This window comes from Rattus norvegicus, chromosome 2, assembly GCF_036323735.1.
Source record: "Rattus norvegicus strain BN/NHsdMcwi chromosome 2, GRCr8, whole genome shotgun sequence".
NCBI lineage: Eukaryota > Metazoa > Chordata > Mammalia > Rodentia > Muridae > Rattus > Rattus norvegicus.
Genome location: NC_086020.1, coordinates 221,075,971 through 221,096,616, shown reverse-complemented (window position 1 = coordinate 221,096,616; position 20,646 = coordinate 221,075,971). Strand labels below are relative to the sequence as shown.

Here is a 20,646-nt window from a genome sequence, read left to right as displayed (position 1 = left end):
TCCTTAAAGATGCGGTGAACTCTGTGGAAATCTCAGAATGCTGAGACTCAAGTCGTGCAGACACAACACTCAAGGCAGGGAAGAAAGAAAGCTTCTCCCTGACTCTCTTCACTTCCAGCTCTTTACATGGTGAAGAGAGCAGCCACTAGCCCTGACCAAGAGTCCAAGTGGGCATTAAAAAGCCACTGTACAGTGTACATCGTAAGGTGCCTCCCCCAGGAGCTATGTAACTAGGGATGTCTTCATGGGTTTTTTTTTTTATCGGAATGGCTAGCTAGCATTATGGTCTGGGGTGCAAAAATTTAAGGAAAGGGGCACACCGATGCCTTGCTTACATTTATTTGTTTGGTTTTTATTTTTTTTTATTTATTTATTTTTCCGGAGCTGAGGACTGAACCCAGGGCCTTGGGCTTGCTAGGCAAGCACTCTACCACTGAGCTAAGTCCTCAACCCCCTTGCTTACATTTATAAGAACTTTTCTACCCTGCCAACCCTGGACACTGTGGCAGACAGGATCATAATCCTATGACCTGGATGGAGGTCCACAGGTAGATCCCCACCAACACACTGCTCTGCTTGGGGTGAGGGTATAACTGGGGACAGAACAGGCCAGACTAGCAACTTTACTTTGAGACTGTGGTCTTGGATTTTGTTCCTAGATTTCTCCTGTTCTCTTTGGAACAGACATATAGGGCTCTGTTATGTCTCGTGCCTAAGATGTCAGCCAGGGTATGAAGGGCCCCGCTCAGAGGCACTCACATGAGTACATGTATTATTTTTGCACACTTGTGTAAGTATTGTGTGGGTGTGTGTATAAATACGTGTGCGGAAGTCAGGACAATTTCACAGACTTGGTGCTCCTTCCACTAAGTTCCTGGGGATTGGACTCAAATACACAGGAATGATGGTTTCTATTTCTATCCATTAATCCACTAATCTTTTTGACAGATCTCATCATGGATGGAGCTAATAGTCAGATGGGTGACAGAATGGAGATGATATTGTGATGTCTAACGCTGACAAAGGGTTAAAATCTAGACGGCGAAGGAGACTCCTGCAAATCTGTAAGAGAGGAGACTGCAGTGAAAGAAATCTAACATAAAGCCAGGGTGCGAGTGGTGAGAAGATGAGAACAGGTGAAAGAAAAGCACAGGCAGGAGGAAGAGCCCTCACCCAGCCAGCAGACTGTGAATCTGACTGGAGCCATTGCCGGTTATCAGAGTCCTGGTGAATAATGAACAGCGCCACCACATGGCCGTGGGCCGCTAGCACAGTGTAAGGATGTATAGTTCTATGTTGGTGGATGAGGAGAAAGTGCAGACAAGGATGTGAGAACTGGTACTTAGCTCTAGGGAAGACTATTCCGGTGCTTCTTCTCAATTAGAGAATCGCTTACCCCAAGACTTAAGCTCTCGCCAAGGAGATGTTTCAAAGGAATTCATACATCTGGAAGAGATGTTGATCACAGTGTGCTGGCGGGCTAAATAGTCCATTGCTCAAAAGTTTGAGCAAACTGAGAAAGCTGAACATATATTTTAGGAAGTGGCTAAGAGCCACAGAGTAGACAAACACACAGCAACACGGATAGAGCCTTCGAACGCAGTGCTTTGGAGCAGAAAGATAACAGGAAACATGAGATCTACAATACAATAAAAGATCTGATTGCTAGATCACACATGAGCGGAACAGCTTACACACTCAACCACACTGTAACAGGGTAAAACGGAGCAAAGAAACAGGAGTAAGAGATGAGCAGGACAGGCCTAGGAAAGCCCAGTGATGATCAACAGAAACAGACCTGAGCAATGCCATTAATCACTCCCTACCCCGTCACTGTCATCTGAAGAAGGGAAGACGAAAAGGGAAGAAGGAAAGAAAGGAGGGAGAAAGGGGAGAAGGGGAATACATGGGGTGAGCAGCTTCAGATAGGCGAGAATGACCGGTGAGACCGGTGAGACAAGATGGAGCTCAACGTATTATTTGAGAACTGGGGTTTAGGGCAAGCATTGATTCTCAGATGGCTCATTTAGGGCAAGCATTGATTCTCAGATGGCTCATTCCCAGGAAAGAAATGCTAAAGAAAACCACAAACTGTTGTCTCTATGTGGGTTAAGGACTTGAGTCATTTTATACGGATAACTAAACAAGGGAGTGGCTGGGGGAAAAGGGATGGAGGGATAAGGTAGGAGAACACACTTAGAACACACTTAGTTTGGAAATGCTGTAATGGTAGCTAGTACTTTCTGTGCTAATTTTGTAATAAAGTGGCTCCGAAGAGATGGAAGACTGGGGGAAACCCAGTGTGGTGGTTTGAATATGCTTGGCCCAGGGAGTGGCACTGTTAGGAGGTGTGGCCTTGTTAGAGTGGGTGTGGTCTTGTTGGAGTAGGTGTGGCCTTGTTGGAGGAGGTGTGGCCTTGTTGGAGGAGGTGTGGCCTTGTTGGAGGAGGTGTGGCCTTGTTGGAGGAGGTGTGGCCTTGTTGGAGGAAGTATATCACTGTAGGGGAGGGCTTTGAGACGCTCCTCTTAGCTGCCTAAGGAACTAGTCTTCTCCTGTTTGTCTTCAGCATAAGATGCAGAACTCTCAGCTCCTTCTCCAGCGCCACACCTGCCTGGACACTGCCATGCTCCCGCCTTGATGATAACAGACTGAACCTTAACTCTTAAGACAGCCCCAATTAAATGTTCTCCATTGTAAGAGTTGCCTTGGTCACAGTGTCTCTTTACAGCCATGCAAACTCCAACTAAGACGCCCAGTTTATAAAATTAATATCAAAATATGAAATGTGTTATATTTCATCTGCTGTCGATTTCTTTAAAAGCTTGGTTTTTGAGAAAAAGAAATGAGAAAGGCATGGGAGATACTGAACAGAGGTGGCAGTGTGGGGAAGCACACACTGGGCGGTTTTCCCGTTGATGTGACTGAAAGTTTATCACACTGAACAAAGGCTTGCCAGCTACACTAACAGCTGGGGCCTTGCTTGCTCAAAGCTCGGATCATACTCAGTTCATATACATTATGAAAAGACAATTATCCTCTATATTATTGCAATATTCCAAGATATAAAAGCTTACCTTGATCTGACCGTGCAAGGCCTGAAGAAAAACAAAACACAAAAGCAGGGTTTTACCACAGGGGGAATAACTTAACTGTGTGAAAAAAAAACCTATACCATGTTATTATACCGTGAAGTAGAATTGTAAATTTTTCTATTAAAAAATGGACTTACCTTTATGAATTTTATTCTTTTTGTCTTCTAAAAGCAAAACAAAACATTATGACAGATTATTTTTATTAAATAAAATATATGTAAATCATTAATATTTCAGAAACAGTGTAACAACTTAAATTTAGTAGTATGTGTTAAAAAAGGAAGTCAAATAGCATGACACATTATCTTAATGTTGATTCTAATAATTTTTATCTTGCATTTAAACGTATAACAAGTTCACTCCAGCAAGGGGATTATTGTAAGTTTAAAAAGAGATTAGTATTTTAGATATGTCTGCACAGTACTCAAAAGCAAACTTACTATACAATTCTATGAAATTAAAACTATTTTTAATTACACTGACAAGGGGCGTGGTATCCTGGTCAGTTTTTTTTTTTTTAATTTGACACAAACCTAGACTATCTGAGAGGAGGAAATATTAATAGAGATTGGCCTATAGGCAAGTCTGTGGGCATTTTCTTGTTTAATGACTGATGTGGGAGGGCCCAGCCCCCTGGAGGCAGTGCCACCCCTGGTCAGGTGAACCTGAGTTGTAAGATAACAGGCTGAGCAAGTCATAGACAGCAAGCTACACAAAGCAAGCATTAAGCAGCATTCTTCCAGGGCTTCTGCTTCAGGTCCTGCCTGTGGGTTTCTGCTTTGACTTCCCTCAGGATAAAGTATGTTCTGAAAACAGGATGAACTAAACCTATTCCTTCCCAAGTTGTTTTTGGTCATGGTGTTTTACCACAGCACTAGACAGCCCAACTATGGCAGAAAACTTCTAAAAGGTAATGCAACCAAGAGATGATACAAACTTGCCTTGACTTAGTGACTTAATAGTCAGTGACACGTTGATTACACATTTCTACTCTCACTTGCTCTTCTTTAAAAGGGAAGTAATACTGAAGGTGGCACTCATCCTAAAGTGGGACAGAGAGCTACTTCTACACAGGTCCACAACCCCCTTTTTCCTATTAACCTTCTTTCTCTGCTACCTCTGGTCAGCGGGCTAGAAGAGAGGTTGAAGCATTTAAGAACTAATTAAAGTAGGTTTTGAAAAATCTAAGCCTACATTTTACTCCAGATGTTCAGCTGCTCTTTAAAGGAAATGGTTTGATCTGATATCCTTTAAAGGATTTTAAAATATATTTTTATTAAAAATATTTTTTCACATGACATATTTTGATCATGGATTCCCCTCCACAAACTCATCTAAGATCCTCTTTACCCACCCAACTCTATGCCATTTTTTTCTCTTCCTCTCTTTAGGAAAGAAAAACAGGAAAGCAAACAAAAAAGCAAACCAGAATTAATACAGAGAGAGAGAGAGAGAGAGAGAGAGAGAGAGAGAGAGAGAGAGATAGTTTTAAGAACTGATTGTTTCAGTTTCCTTCCTGGTTGCTGTGATAAATTCCCTGAGAAAAGCAAGTTGGGGCTGAAAGGGTTCATTTTATCTCACAACTGCAGGTTCCATACCATCATCACCATAGCAGGGGAGACAAAGTTATGAGAACTTGAAGGAACTGGCTATATCAGGTCTATAATCAGAAACAGAGAGGAACTGGTGCATGCATGCCTGTACTCACCTCTCATGTGATCATGATAACCCAACACAGACATGGCCACAAACCAACCCTATCTAGACAATCGCTCACTGAAATTCTTTTCCACAGCAATTCTAGACTGTGTCGCGTTGACAAGTAAAACTGTCACACTGATATTAATGGGAAATTAAGTCTAGTAAGTCTAATACTGGAATATCAAACGATGTCCAAATATGGTGTCCTACTGTAATATCAAACAATGTCCAAACATGTCAGTCCATGCACATATGTCCAACATTTACTCCTTATACATGAGAAACTTGTTCCAGGGCATTAGAATATGGAAACAGATTGATCCTACTGAAAAGATAAATACTGCTGGCTGGTCAACATAAGCATAAAACCTTTAGGAAACAGTTATGAGCACTTCAATGGATGCTTGAGCTACCTGACTCCGTCCTAGCGTTTGCTGTACCTGTGTGGCTCATGCTCCATGCAGCAGCCTGGAATCTGCTATGGTGCCCATAAAAATGGCAAAAGCCATACGTCAGGTTTTCCTTCTCCTCCCTGAAGCTGATCGTAAACATATACAGGCATAGATAGCACTGGAGAAGTTCCATCAGAAGGGAGGGTATCCTGTTTCCTCCCACTGCTTTCCTCGTCCCTACAACAACACCACCATCCTTCATCTTTCATCCCAGCACCCTTGCAGGTCACCCTTCACTGCTCATTTGTTTCTAATCCTTCCAACCAGTGGCAAACCTTCAAAATATATACAGAATCCAGTGGGGTTTGTGGGGGGGAGGGATAAGTGTCAGCAAAATACCATGATATTTATGTTTGAAACATCACAGTGGAACTTATTTTGTACGTTAATTAATAAAAATTAATTTCATTTAACTTTTAAGGCGCAGCACAAGTATTTATTTACTTGGGAGGTTGTGCTGTGACATACGTGTGATGTACACGTGGAAGTCAACAAACAACTTCCTCCCTCATGTGGGTCCCAGAGATTGAATTCAGGACAGCAAGCTTAGCAGCAAGCACCTTTTAGCCACCGAGCCATCTCACCGTCCCATAAATTTAATTTTAAACCATACCAAATGCGTACGTAGACACACAGAGGCATTTTCATACCCAGGGTTCGATAATGGAGTAGAGTGAGCACGGGCTTGTGGATTACCTTCACAGCCACTCTCGTCCTCGCCGGTGATGCAGTCCACCTCACCGTTACACTTACGTTGGTTTGGGATGCAAACTCCCGACTTGCAAAGGAAGGCTTGGCCTCGGCAACCTGTGTAATGACAAGTAGAAGTTATTTCCACTCTTCATCTCTCAGAGAGGCGGGGGCTGAGGCAACAGCTCAGTGGTAGCACACCTGTAGAGCCTGTAAAGGCTCTGGACGCACATGCACGCACGCGTGCGCGCGCGCACACACACACACACACACACACACACACACACACACGCACACAGGAAACGAGACCTTACACTTAGTGATGGAGCCGTCTTGATGCTTTTTGTCACAGTGATGAGTGTGGCAGATTTGAAAGGTGGATCCGTCCCTACCTTTGCAACACAGCTCATCACTTTGATCTCCACAGTCGTTGACACCATCACAGGCTTTCTCCTGAGGAATGCGCTTCCCATTCACACACTGGAAGGACTGACTTGTTGGGAAATCTGAAAAGCAGGGATTAGCTTCATGAAAACTATTTATGGTTTTGAGGTGTAACATCTGCAACCCATTACAGGGGTAAGTAAGATTAAAATCAATGTGACTCGGGAAATGATATAAAAAGGTGGGCATGGCGGTACATTCTTCTAGGTGCAGCACCCTTGGAGGCTGAGACAGAGGGATCACTGCAAACCCAAGGTCAGACTGAACTAAATGTCAAGATCCCATTAGACCCTGCTTATGATGGTTTGAGAGAGAATGGTTCTCATAGGCTCATATATTTGAATGTTGGTCACTAGGGAGTAGAACCATTTAAAAGGATTAGAAGGATTAGGGGTGACCTTGTTGGAGGAAGTGTGTCACTAGGAGTAGGTTTTAAGGTTTCAAAAACTCAAAACAAGACCATTTTCTGTCTTTCTGTCTGTCTGTTCTCTCTCTCTCTCTCTCTCTCTCTCTCTCTCTCTCTCTCTCTCTCTCTCTCCTGATCGGGATGTTGCTCTCAGTTACTTCTCTAATACCATGCCTCCATACTGCCATGTTCCCTGCTGTGATGATAATGGACTGAAGTTCTGACCTGTAAGCCAGCCCTTAATCAAATACTTTCCTGTATAAGAGTTTCCGTGGTCACGATGTCTCTTCACAGCAATAAAATCAGTGACTAAGACATTACTAAATGCTATTTGCGAAATGGTCATATTGTCCAGCTGCCTTCAAAACATTTGTGGTTATATCTGTAGACTAGCGTGACTTCCCTTGGGGTCGAGGTGGCCTCTTTTGCTGTGGATGAAGGTTGATGCATGTACTTAGGTCTGGTCAGTGTGCTGAGAATACAAATGAGTACCGAGTGAGCAGCCATAAACAGGACCTATCTGTATCACCCTGTCTACAGCCCAGGGATGACTGTGGAAGAGGCAGGGTGGAAAGAATGTAAGAGCTGAAGAACGGAAAGAATGCTGTGAAGTCCTGCCATCTGCAGAAGACAGATGCTTGAGTACATGCACAGACTCCTTCAACATTTCATTATGGCCAGTAGAGGTGTCCACCAGGCCCCAGTCCCTTCCTGAGGAACTACTGACAGCGTGCGTGCGTGCGTGCGTGCGTGCGTGCGTGCGTGCGTGTGTGTGTGTGTGTGTGTGTGTGTGTACATGCATGTGTGTGTTTCTTCTTTAGTGGTTTAGGCAATGTTGAGTTGCTCATGCCTCAAAAAACAGCTCCGTACATATACTTATGCAAGCAGCCCTAACCAAAGTCTCCAGGGGTGGGGGAGGACAGCTGAACATGGTGGTAGGTATAGGTCTTTAACCCCAGCACTGAGGAGGCAGGGGCAGGCAGATCTCTGTGTGTTCAAGGCCAACCTGGTTTACAACAGGAGTTCCAGGATGGCCAAGGCTGCATAATAAGACCCGGTATCAAAAAAATTTTTTAAAAAATTAAAAAAAAAATACAAAGGAAAGACTTGGCAAGAAGAAAAGGCTCACATGGGAGCAGCAAATAATACAGGGTACTCATGGGTAATTTATTTATGTGATAATCATATACACAGTATGTTATATACATGTATGATTATTAAAACTAAATACCAAGTATTTACTAAACACAAGTAAATAATCTCAGGATAAAAACAAAACAAACCATTAAATGTATTGATTGCTAGGTCAGAGGACTCAGCCCAGAGCATGTGGAGAACTACTTCATGTGGAGAACTACTATTCCCCCTTTATTATTTATTATTTTTGCTCCAGCACTAACCCAGCCTCTGGTCTTTGAACACATATGGGCCAGACACTTATGTGTTCTTTGATTTTCTTAGCACTGGAGAAGATCTGATTCTGGTCCTTGTCTCCACACATATGGGAAAATATTTCTACGTTAGGATAGAGGAGCAATGTGGCTGTGATTTCTTCGGAAACTGGGGCAACAGGGCGGTCACTTAAGCATTTTAAAGAGACAGATGTAATGTTCATAAAATTGAGTGCTCAAAAGAGGTGCCGAGATTCTTTCTATGTTTAACGGACTTCCCCGCCACGGTCAATTTGATTCCTCATGTTCCAGGAGGCACAGAGGCAGATAATTTTGCTTTCACACAGGGACCTGGATAGCAGGTTTTGAGTGGCAAGGAAAGAATGGCGAGGGTCCCAAAACTTACTAGGGGTATCACTGTCTCCTTGACAGCTGCACATCCATCATTGTTTACTTACTACAGGCTTTTATGAGACAGGCAATCTTGATGGGAGTACATTACCAACCTGCATCCTGTGTGTAGCACACTACACCTGCCAAGCCATGGGGAGCCTTCGAACTCTTCTTGGTAAAGGTACACTCTGCCAAACTGGTCTCTACTCCCTGGCAACGCACATGCAGGCATTCGGTGGAGTTTATTTTGTGATTTACAGGTATATTAAACCTTCCTTGTATGTCACGAACACCCCTGCAAACAGAATGAATGGAGAGTGGGTAGAAGAACAGTTCAACTTTGTGTTTATAACCGTATCCTAGGAAGTAAGGCTCCACAGGAAAAAACAAATACCCGCAAATGGTTTAAAGATTGTAGAAGACACTAACATGGTCCTCTCTCTGCCTTAAGCTCTTCACTTGAGCCTGAACACCTCTGGGGTATTGTAAAGAGTAACTAAAATAATCTATTTCAGCCCACCAGTCAGGGTTGAAGACACAGCAAACATTCGAGGACTATTGTTATTCCGATTTTATTAAGGAGGAGTGCTGCCTTTTATTTTGATGTTTCCCTCCCATCAGAGAAGGTCATTCCTGGCTTCTCCTCGTGTCATTCTGTTCCTTCAAAAAGACAGTCAGTTGCCTTGATCAGAGGATTCTGGAAGTATACATCAGTAAATGTCAGTACAGATAATAGCTTATCTTTTGAGGAGTCTTCACCCCTGCTCCTGTTTTGGAATCCTTACATGGTTGATCTCATTATTGCTTAAGATCATATCCAGAGGTCAGGCACGGTCCCCTGTAGAGGGATTGGTCCACCCACCCATCTAAAAAATTTTAACCCATAATTGTTCCTATATAAGGAAACACAGGGACAAGGAGTGGAGCAGAGACTGGAGGAAAGGTCATCTGAAGACTGCCCCACCTGGGGATCAATCCCATACAGCCACCAAACCCAGACACTATTGCGGATGCCAAGAAGTGCTTGCTGACAGGAGCCTGACCTAGCTGATTCTAGAGATGCTTTGCCAGAGCCTGACCAATATAGACATGGATGCTCACAGCCAACCACTGGACTGAGCACAGGGTCCCTAATGGAGGAGTTAGGGGAAGGACTGAAGGAGTTGAGGGGTTTACAACCTCCATAGGAAGAACAATATCAACTAACTGGATCCCCCCACCCCAGAGCTCCTAGGGGCTAAACCACCAACCAAAGAAAACACATGGAGGAACCCATGGCTCCAGATGCATATATAGCAGAGGATGGCCTTATCAGGCATCAATGGGAGGGGAGGCCCTTGGTCCTGTGGAGGCTCGATGCCCCAGCCTAGGGCGATGCTGGAGAGGTGAGGGAAGAGTGAGTGAGTGGGTAGGGGATAGAAGCAGGGGGAGGGGGATAGGATGGGGACTTCACAGAGGGAAACCTGGGAAGGGGGATAACATTTGAAATGTAAATAAATAAAATAACCAATTTAAAAAAGTGTGGAGGGGGAGACTTGGGAGGTCAACTTGTTTGAACTCTGTTTCATTTAGCTTTTACAATAAACCATACCTTTGATTGGACCTCGATAGTTTTAAGGCTGTATTTTGGTGTCTCTTTGGAGATTGATTTTTGTTGTCAATTTTGACATTCTCTTTAGGATAGCAAACTGCTGGCTGTGTTGTGAAAAGCAACGTTTCCAGAGAGATCTAGTTCATGACGGCTCTGACCTAATGAATGATTTAATCCCTCAGCGAGTTCATAATACGATAGTCTTGTTTGTAATGTCAAATGGGTGGAGTCTCATTAGAGGAAGTAGGTCAGTGGGGCATATACTTGGGGGCCACATCCCGTCTCTGGCCCCCTTAGGTCTGTTTGTTTCTTGTCCACCATGAGAATCCTACACTACACGTTTTTATCACCATGACAACCTGCCTAACCTCAGACCTAGAAACAATGGACCGGTCATCACAGAGGGAGCCCTCTGGAACCGAGAGGCAAAATATGTGTTTTCTGTTGTGAAGTTTCTCTCCTAGACAGATTTTGCCAGTGCAATGCAAAAAGTAAGTCATATAATATCATTCTTTGACTTCTCAGTTTGTTCAAACTGTGTGGCAAGAACCTTTCTCGGTCTCCCAACAGCCCAGAAATAACGACTCACAGCGAGATGTTTTTCTGGGACATTCGGTTGCTTCCAGCTTCTCTTGAGGGGAAAATGGGTCAAAGTGGAAAGTTGAGCAAAGATGCATCAGAAATGGAAATAGCAATAAAATGCTACTTTAACACAAGTAACAGACTAACTAGAATGAGAGGCAAAAAGAGAAGACAAGAGGGTATTTCTAGTTTCTGAGTCCACAATGAAGATACAGAATAGTCATAAAAATAAAAAAAAGGCACTGGGTCATGTAAAATTATACAAAATATGATAAATGGGCTGGGTTGTGGGTGGTTGGTCGTGTGTTGTCGAGCATGCACAAAGCATTGAGTTTCATTTCCAACACTGCATCAGCGAGGTGTGGTGGCACAGGCCTATAATCAAAGCACTTTTGGAGGTGGTCCCCGGAGGTCATATGCTGAAGGTCATCCTTGGCTCCATGGTGAGTTTGAGGCCAGCCTGGGCTACATGAGACCCTGCCTCAAAAACAAAGCAAAGAAGATATATTAGATACCAACAATCCTCACTGGCTGAAATCAGAGAAGTCTGTCCTTTAACTCATGCAGTGTATGGGAAAAAATACCAAGGAATTAGAGACCAAGACTTCACTACTTGGTGGAAATGACAGGTTTGCTGGCTACAAAAACTGAAAAATCAGAAGTATGCTGCAGCTCACCCAAGTCAGAAAAGGCCCACCCATGAACTCATGCAGCTTGCTTCCCTGCATGACATCTACACAAGTTCAAGACAGTAAAAAGAAAAATATCCCGAGTGGGTGGGGAGAGACTCAAATGAGGCCTGGCTCCCTCTGAGGAGCTTGGCAATTGATAACTACCCTGGGGAGGTCTCCACCCATGCATATACTGTCAGCATTGAAAGGACTCAGTGGGTTATAAAAACAGGAGAGGGGGAAAAAGAAAAGAAAAAGAAAAGAAAAATGGAAATATGTGGAGTTGGGAGGGAGGAAATGTTAGGGAGAAGGAGGAGCAGAGATAATGTGGATGGATGTGACCAAAAAATATTATGACGTATGAAATTCTCAAAGACTAGGGATATATACATACACATATATATGTATATATGAATAGATTTAAAGAAAAGGAAGGGAAAGATCATAGTTAACGACTTGCTTATTATAACAGATATCTATTTCATAAGCCTCTGAATATAAATATTTAAAATAAAAAATCAAATTTCGACAAATTTTTAAAGATGATAACCATAGAGGGACAATTTACAACAATGCAATTAACTAGGAAATCAATAAGCAATAGTTAATTAGAAGCAAACGAATGTATTCGTTTGTAAAGCACAGAAGAAACTTCAAAACTGCATCCAAAAGGAAATGGTACTGGGAAATTCAGATATGTTCTGAATTGAACCACAAATAAAGTGTCACTGACAGAAACCAGTAGAGTGCAGATGAAACATTCCCAGAGGGAGCTGCACCTTAGATACCTCTGTTAGTATAGTAAGAGCAACTGCAAATGGTTTGAGTTAAGCATTCAACTCAAGGGGTGAGTAAACGAGTCAAAGCAGGCCTAGGGTTGAACTGCTTCGAGGGCACGAGGCTTAGGCTCCATCCCAGCGCAGACTCCTTCAGTAACGACTAATAACAATGCAAGAGGGGAATTAAATAGGAAAAGGGATCTAGGTAAAGACCGCACAGAGCAAGGATGTAGACAAGAGCATCTGCAAGTACAAAAATAAGACTAATCAAAGACACCTCAGCGAGGCTGACAAAGAAAGAGAGGGAGAGGCCTAAATAAACAACATAAGATCAGAAAAAGTAGACGCCATTCTAGATACAGAGAAACACACAGCCAGAAGTGTATGTGAGGCGTGAGAGTCTCCACAGGATTCCATTGGCAGGTGCCCTGTGCTCACAGGGGACTAAGTGCTATGCTAACCCGCTAACCCAGGACATTCAGTTTCCACCTCCGTGCTGTGAGGTGGGTAGTCACACTCTCAGATTACAGATCAGGCCGACTCCATAGAGAGATTAAGCGGTCAAAAAGAAAACTGTTGACAGCAGCTCTCTGCTCCCAAGCCCCGTGGGAGAGAGACCTCACCGCCTGGTCAGGTGGGCACTCCTGAGGCTGCAGAGCGGAGGAGACCACCAACACTGCCCACCCCTGCCCACATCCCTGGCCCAAGAGGAAACTGTATAAGGCCTCTGGGTTCCCGTAGGGGAGGGCCCAGGAGCGGCAGGACCCCTGCGCCTGAGACACCGCCGGAACCTGAAGGAAACAGACTGGATAAACAGTTCTCTGCACCCAAATCCCGTGGGAGGGAGAGCTAAACCTACAGAGAGGCAGACACGTCTGGGAAACCAGAAGAGACTGCACTCTGCGCACATCCAGACGCCAGAGGAAAACACCAAACGCCATCTGGAACCCTGGTGCACGGAGGCTCCCGGAAAGAGTGGCGCAGATCTTCCCGGTTGCTGCCGCCACGGAGAGGACTTAGGCAGTACCCCACGAGCACACTTGAGCCTCGGAACCTCAGGTAGGACCAACTTTTCCCCTGCAAGTGACCTGCCTGGTGAACTCAAGACACAGGCCCACAGGAACAGCTAAAGACCTGTAGAGAGGAAAAACTACAAGCCCGAAAGCAGAACACTCTGTCCCCATAACTGGCTGAAAGAAAACAGGAAAACAGGTCTACAGCACTCCTGACACACAGGCTTATAGGACAGTCTAGCTACTGTCAGAAATGGCAGAACAAAGTAACACTAGAGATAATCTGATGGCAGGAGGCAAGCGCAGGAACCCAAGCAACAGAAACCAAGACTACATGGCACCATCGGAGCCCAATTCTCCCACCAAAATAAACATGGAATATCCAAACACACCAGAAAAGCAAGATCTAGTTTCAAAATCATATTTGATCATGATGCTAGAGGCCTTCAAGAAAGACGTGAAGAACTCCCTTAGAGAACAAGTAGAAGCCTACAGAGAAGAATCTCAAAAATGCCTGAAAGAATTCCAGGAAAACACAATCAAACAGTTGAAGGAATTAAAAATGGAAATAGAAGCAATCAAGAAAGAACACATGGAAACAACCCTGGATATAGAAAATCAAAAGAAGAGACAAGGAGCTGTAGATAGAAGCCTCACCAACGGAATACAAGAGATGGAAGAGAGAATCTCGGGAGCAGAAGATTCCATAGAAATCATTGACTCAACTGTCAAAGATAATGTAAAGCGGAAAAAGCTACTGGTCCAAAACATACAGGAAATCCAGGACTCAATGAGAAGATCAAACCTAAGGATAATAGGTATAGAAGAGAGTGAAGACTCCCAGCTCAAAGGACCAGTAAATATCTTCAACAAAATCATAGAAGAAAACTTCCCTAACCTAAAAAAAGAGATACCCATAGGCATACAAGAAGCCTACAGAACTCCAAATAGATTGGACCAGAAAAGAAACACCTCCCGTCACATAATAGTCAAAACACCAAACGCACAAAATAAAGAAAGAATATTAAAAGCAGTAAGGGAAAAAGGTCAAGTAACATATAAAGGCAGACCTATCAGAATCACACCAGACTTCTCGCCAGAAACTATGAAGGCCAGAAGATCCTGGACAGATGTCATACAGACCCTAAGAGAACACAAGTGCCAGCCCAGGTTACTGTATCCTGCAAAACTCTCAATTAACATAGATGGAGAAACCAAGATATTCCATGACAAAACCAAATTTACACAATATCTTTCTACAAATCCAGCACTACAAAGGATAATAAAGGGTAAAGCCCAACATAAGGAGGCAAGCTATACCCTAGAAGAAGCAAGAAACTAATCGTCTTGGCAACAAAACAAAGAGAAGAAAAGCACACAAACATAACCTCACATCCAAATATGAATATAACAGGAAGCAATAATCACTATTCCTTAATATCTCTCAACATCAATGGCCTCAACTCCCCAATAAAAAGACATAGATTAACAAACTGGATACGCAACGAGGACCCTGCATTCTGCTGCCTACAGGAAACACACCTCAGAGACAAAGACAGACACTACCTCAGGGTGAAAGGCTGGAAAACAACTTTCCAAGCAAATGGTCAGAAGAAGCAAGCTGGAGTAGCCATTCTAATATCAAATAAAATCAATTTCCAACTAAAAGTCATCAAAAAAGATAAGGACACTTCATATTCATCAAAGGAAAAATCAACCAAGATGAACTCTCAATCCTAAATATCTATGCCCCAAATACAAGGGCACCTACATACGTAAAAGAAACCTTACTAAAGCTCAAAACACACATTGCACCTCACACAATAATAGTGGGAGATTTCAACACCCCACTCTCATCAATGGACAGATCATGGAAACAGAAATTACACAGAGACGTAGACAGACTAAGAGAAGTCATGAGCCAAATAGACTTAACAGATATTTATAGAACATTCTATCCTAAAGCAAAAGGATATACCTTCTTCTCAGCTCCTCATGGTACTTTCTCCAAAATTGACCATATAGTTGGTCAAAAAACGGGCCTCGACAGGTACAGAAAGATAGAAATAATCCCATGCGTGCTATCAGACCACCACGGCCTAAAACTGGTCTTCAATAACAATAAGGGAAGAATGCCCACATATACGTGGAAATTGAACAATGCTCTACTCAATGATAACCTAGTCAAGGAAGAAATAAAGAAAGAAATTAAAAACTTTTTAGAATTTAATGAAAATGAAGGTACAACATACCCAAACTTATGGGACACAATGAAAGCTGTGCTAAGAGGAAAACTCATAGCGCTGAGTGCCTGCAGAAAGAAACATGAAAGAGCATATGTCAGCAGCTTGACAGCACACCTAAAAGCTCTAGAACAAAAAGAAGCAAATACACCCAGGAGGAGTAGAAGGCAGGAAATAATCAAACTCAGAGCTGAAATCAACCAAGTAGAAACAAAAAGGACCATAGAAAGAATCAACAGAACCAAAAGTTGGTTCTTTGAGAAAATCAACAAGATAGATAAACCCTTAGCCAGACTAACGAGAGGACCCAGAGAGTGTGTCCAAATTAACAAAATCAGAAATGAAAAGGGAGACATAACTACAGATTCAGAGGAAATTCAAAAAATCATCAGATCTTACTATAAAAGCCTATATTCAACAAAACTTGAAAATCTACAGGAAATGGACAATTTCCTAGACAAATATCAGGTACCGAAGTTAAATCAGGAACAGATAAACCAGTTAAACAACCCCATAACTCCTAAGGAAATAGAAGCAGTCATTAAAGGTCTCCCAACCAAAAAGAGCCCAGGTCCAGATGGGTTTAGTGCAGAATTCTATCAAACCTTCATAGAAGACCTCATACCAATATTATCCAAACTATTCCACAAAATTGAAACAGATGGATCACTCCCGAATTCCTTCTATGAAGCCACAATTACTCTTATACCTAAACCACACAAAGACCCAACAAAGAAAGAGAACTTCAGACCAATGTCCCTTATGAATATCGATGCAAAAATACTCAATAAAATTCTGGCAAACCGAATCCAAGAGCACATCAAAACAATCATCCACCATGATCAAGTAGGCTTCATCCCAGGCATGCAGGGATGGTTTAATATACGGAAAACCATCAACGTGATCCATTATATAAACAAACTGAAAGAACAAAACCACATGATCATTTCATTAGATGCTGAGAAAGCATTTGACAAAATTCAACACCCCTTCATGATAAAAGTCCTGGAAAGAATAGGAATTCAAGGCCCATACCTAAACATAGTAAAAGCCATATACAGCAAACCAGTAGCTAACATTAAACTAAATGGAGAGAAACTCGAAGCAATCCCACTAAAATCAGGGACTAGACAAGGCTGCCCACTCTCTCCCTACTTATTCAATATAGTTCTTGAAGTTCTAGCCAGAGCAATCAGACAACAAAAGGAGGTCAAGGGGATACAGATCGGAAAAGAAGAAGTCAAAATATCACTATTTGCAGATGATATGATAGTTTATTTAAGTGATCCCAAAAGTTCCACCAGAGAACTACTAAAGCTGATAAACAACTTCAGCAAAGTGGCTGGGTATAAAATTAACTCAAATAAATCAGTAGCCTTCCTCTACACAAAAGAGAAACAAGCTGAGAAAGAAATTAGGGAAACGACACCCTTCATAATAGACCCAAATAATATAAAGTACCTCGGTGTGACTTTAACCAAGCAAGTAAAAGATCTGTACAATAAGAACTTCAAGACTCTGAAGAAAGAAATTGAAGAAGACCTCAGAAGATGGAAAGATCTCCCATGCTCATGGATTGGCAGGATTAATATAGTAAAAATGGCCATTTTACCAAAAGCGATCTACAGATTCAATGCAATCCCCATCAAAATACCAATCCAATTCTTCAAAGAGTTAGACAGAACAATTTGCAAATTCATCTGGAATAACAAAAAACCCAGGATAGCTAAAACTATCCTCAACAATAAAAGGACTTCAGGGGGAATCACTATCCCTGAACTCAAGCAGTATTACAGAGCAATAGTGATAAAAACTGCATGGTATTGGTACAGAGACAGACAGATAGACCAATGGAATAGAATTGAAGACCCAGAAATGAACCCACACACCTATGGTCACTTGATTTTTGACAAAGGAGCCAAAACCATCCAATGGAAAAAAGATAGCATTTTCAGCAAATGGTGCTGGTTCAACTGGAGGTCAACATGTAGAAGAATGCAGATCGATCCATGCTTATCACCCTGTACAAAGCTTAAGTCCAAGTGGATCAAGGACCTCCACATCAAACCTGATACACTCAAACTTATAGAAGAAAAACTAGGGAAGCATCTGGAACACATGGGCACTGGAAAAAATTTCCTGAACAAAACACCAATGGCTTATGCTCTAAGATCAAGAATCGACAAATGGGATCTCATAAAACTGCAAAGCTTCTGTAAGGCAAAGGACACTGTGGTTAGGACAAATCGGCAACCAACAGATTGGGAAAAGATCTTTACCAATCCTACAACAGATAGAGGCCTTATATCCAAAATATACAAAGAACTCAAGAAGTTAGACCGCAGGGAGACAAATAACCCTATTAAAAAATGGGGTTCAGAGCTAAACAAAGAATTCACAGCTGAGGAATGCCGAATGGCTTAGAAACACCTAAAGAAATGTTCAACATCTTTAGTCATAAGGGAAATGCAAATCAAAACAACCCTGAGATTTCACCTCACACCAGTGAGAATGGCTAAGATCAAAAACTCAGGTGACAGCAGATGCTGGCGAGGATGCGGAGAAAGAGGAACACTCCTCCATTGTTGGTGGGATTGCAGACTGGTACAACCATTCTGGAAATCAGTCTGGAGGTTCCTCAGAAAATTGGACATTGAACTGCCTGAGGATCCAGCTATACCTCTCTTGGGCATATACCCAAAAGATGCCCCAACATATACAAAAGGCACGTGCTCCACTATGTTCATCGCAGCCTTATTCATAATAGCCAGAAGCTGGAAAGAACCCAGATGCCCTTCAACAGAGGAATGGATACAGAAAATATGGTACATCTACACAATGGAATATTACTCAGCTATCAAAAACAACGGCTTTATGAAATTCGTAGGCAAATGGTTGGAACTGGCAAATATCATCCTGAGTGAGCTAACCCAAACACAGAAAGACATACATGGTATGCACTCACTGATAAGTGGCTATTAGCCCAAATGCTTGAATTACCCTAGATGCCTAGAACAAATGAAACTCGAGACGGATGATCAAAATGTGAATGCTTCACTCCTTCTCTAAAAGGGGAACAAGAATACCCTTGGCAGGGAAGAGAGAGGCAAAGATTAAAACAGCGACTGAAGGAACTCCCATTCAGAGCCTGCCCCACATGTGGCCCATACATATACAGCCACCTAATTAGACAAGATGGATGAAGCAAAGAAGTGCAGACCAACAGGAGACGGATGTAGATCTCTCCTGAGAGACAGAGCCAGAATACAGCAAATACAGAGGCGAATGCCAGCAGCAAACCACTAAACTGAGAATAGGACCCCCGTTGAAGGAATCAGAGAAAGAACTGGAAGAGCTTGAAGGGGCTCGAGACCCCATATGTACAACAATGCCAAGCAACCAGAGCTTCCAGGGACTAAGCCACTACCTAAAGACTATACATGGACTGACCCTGGACTCTGACCCCATAGGTAGCAATGAATATCCTAGTAAGAGCACCAGTGGAAGGGGAAGCCCTGGGTCCTGCTAAGACTGAACCCCCAGTGAACTAGACTGTTGGGGGGAGGGCGGCAATGGGGGGATGGTTGGGAGGGGAACACCCATAAGGAAGGGGAGGGGGGAGGGGGATGTTTACCGGGAAACCAAAGAATTATTATTACGTATTAAATAAATTTAAAAAAATTTAAAAAAAATTAAAATATAATAAAAGAAAAATGAAATGAAAAAAAAAAGAAAACTGTTGGAGGTGAACTGTTGTGAGGGAACTGCTCTGAGACAATCACTCACAGTGGAAATCCGAGGTCGAAGCAGGCCACGTTGGCTTCCACAGTGCTCCAGCTATTTTTACATATGAACATTTTCTCATCTTGGTCCACGAGTTTAACTTGAACAATTCCCTCTGTATCTGTGCTTCCATAAATTAAGGAAACATTAAACTTTTCTGAAATAAAAGAACAAACAGTATTTCAGTATATGTTTTCTCTCCTTTCCACATATCTTTATTACAATACCAAATTTCAAATGAACTTTGAATGTCGTAATGATTTTAGCAAATGATACGCTATTATTTCATGAGAGCTAATTCTCACAGCAATCCTTAAAAGATGGCTACACTGACTTCAATCCAAGACACTACTTATTTACTCAAGTGGTGAATTGGGATTTGCTTTACTAACTGTGGTAGTTTGAATGTTAACGGCCCCATAGGTTCATCTCTAGTTGGGGGAACTGTTTGGGCAGGAGGTGTGGCCTTGTTGGAAGAGGTGTGTGCCTCTGGATGGGGGGATTCAAAACCTTATGCCAGATCCAGTCTCTCTCTCTCTCTCTCTCTCTCTCTCTCTCTCTCTCTCTCTCTCTCCCTCCCCCCCCCTCTCTCTGTGTGTGTGTGTGTGTGTGTGTGTGTGTGTGTGTGTGTGTACACCAGCAGAGGCTATAAAAGGGTTTCGAGTCTCCTGCACAAAAGTTACAGGCAATTGTAAGCCACCCAACATTGGTACTTGGGAGTCCAAATTCTGGTGCTCTGGAAAAACAAGGAGCTCTCTTAACCGCTAAGCCATGGCTCCAGCCCCCTCATAGCAAGACCTTTTCGCTGAATACTGAATGGATGGCCTAGTGACTAATCCCTTTAATCAAACAGAAGCAAGAGTGGGGAGATCCGCATGGGCTGAGCACCGCCACCTTGGAGCCACCTGACACTCAAGGAAAGGCTGTGCTCCCACGACCCCGGGTTATCACTTCAATCAACTACTACTAAAAGCAGCTTATAAACGATGGGTCATGACCCTACATAGGGTTGTTTGATTGATCATAGGTGGCAAAAGTTGGTAAAAGGTTCTTGAAAGCACAAACAACAGTTAATTAGAAATTAAAGTTATAGGTAGCTGGTGATGAGGCTGGATTAATTCCAATGATCAGAAGGTAGAGGTGGGTAGATCTTTATGAGTTTAAGGCAAGCCTAGGCTACAAAGAGAGTTCTAGGACATCCAGGGCTAGTGTAGCCGTGTCTTTAGAAAAAAAAACAAAAAACAAAACAAAAAAAAAAAACAAGAAAAATGTGTAATGAATGTAGGGTGTTTCTGGCAGTGATTGGCCATGTTGCTTCACGTTGACGTCACTGCAGCTCACGTGACATCACCACGGCTCACGTGATGTCACCGCAGCTCATGTGACTTCACGGCAGCCAGGGTTCCCAACAGCCA

The 20,646-nt window shown here is 42.8% G+C and overlaps 1 protein-coding gene across 2 annotated transcripts in view; it reads right to left on the bottom strand.

Moving 5' to 3' along the window:
- The window catches only part of Cfi (complement factor I), a 42,585-nt gene that overhangs the window by 8,174 nt on the left and 13,765 nt on the right, over window positions 1–20,646 (bottom strand). For both annotated transcript variants that reach the window (XM_063282608.1, NM_024157.1), the window contains 6 exon segments: window positions 19,235–19,388; window positions 8,683–8,864; window positions 6,328–6,441; window positions 5,942–6,052; window positions 3,230–3,256; window positions 3,075–3,095 (listed from right to left, as the gene is read on the bottom strand). In XM_063282608.1, coding sequence (XP_063138678.1) covers window positions 3,075–3,095; window positions 3,230–3,256; window positions 5,942–6,052; window positions 6,328–6,441; window positions 8,683–8,864; window positions 19,235–19,388 — 609 coding nt within the window.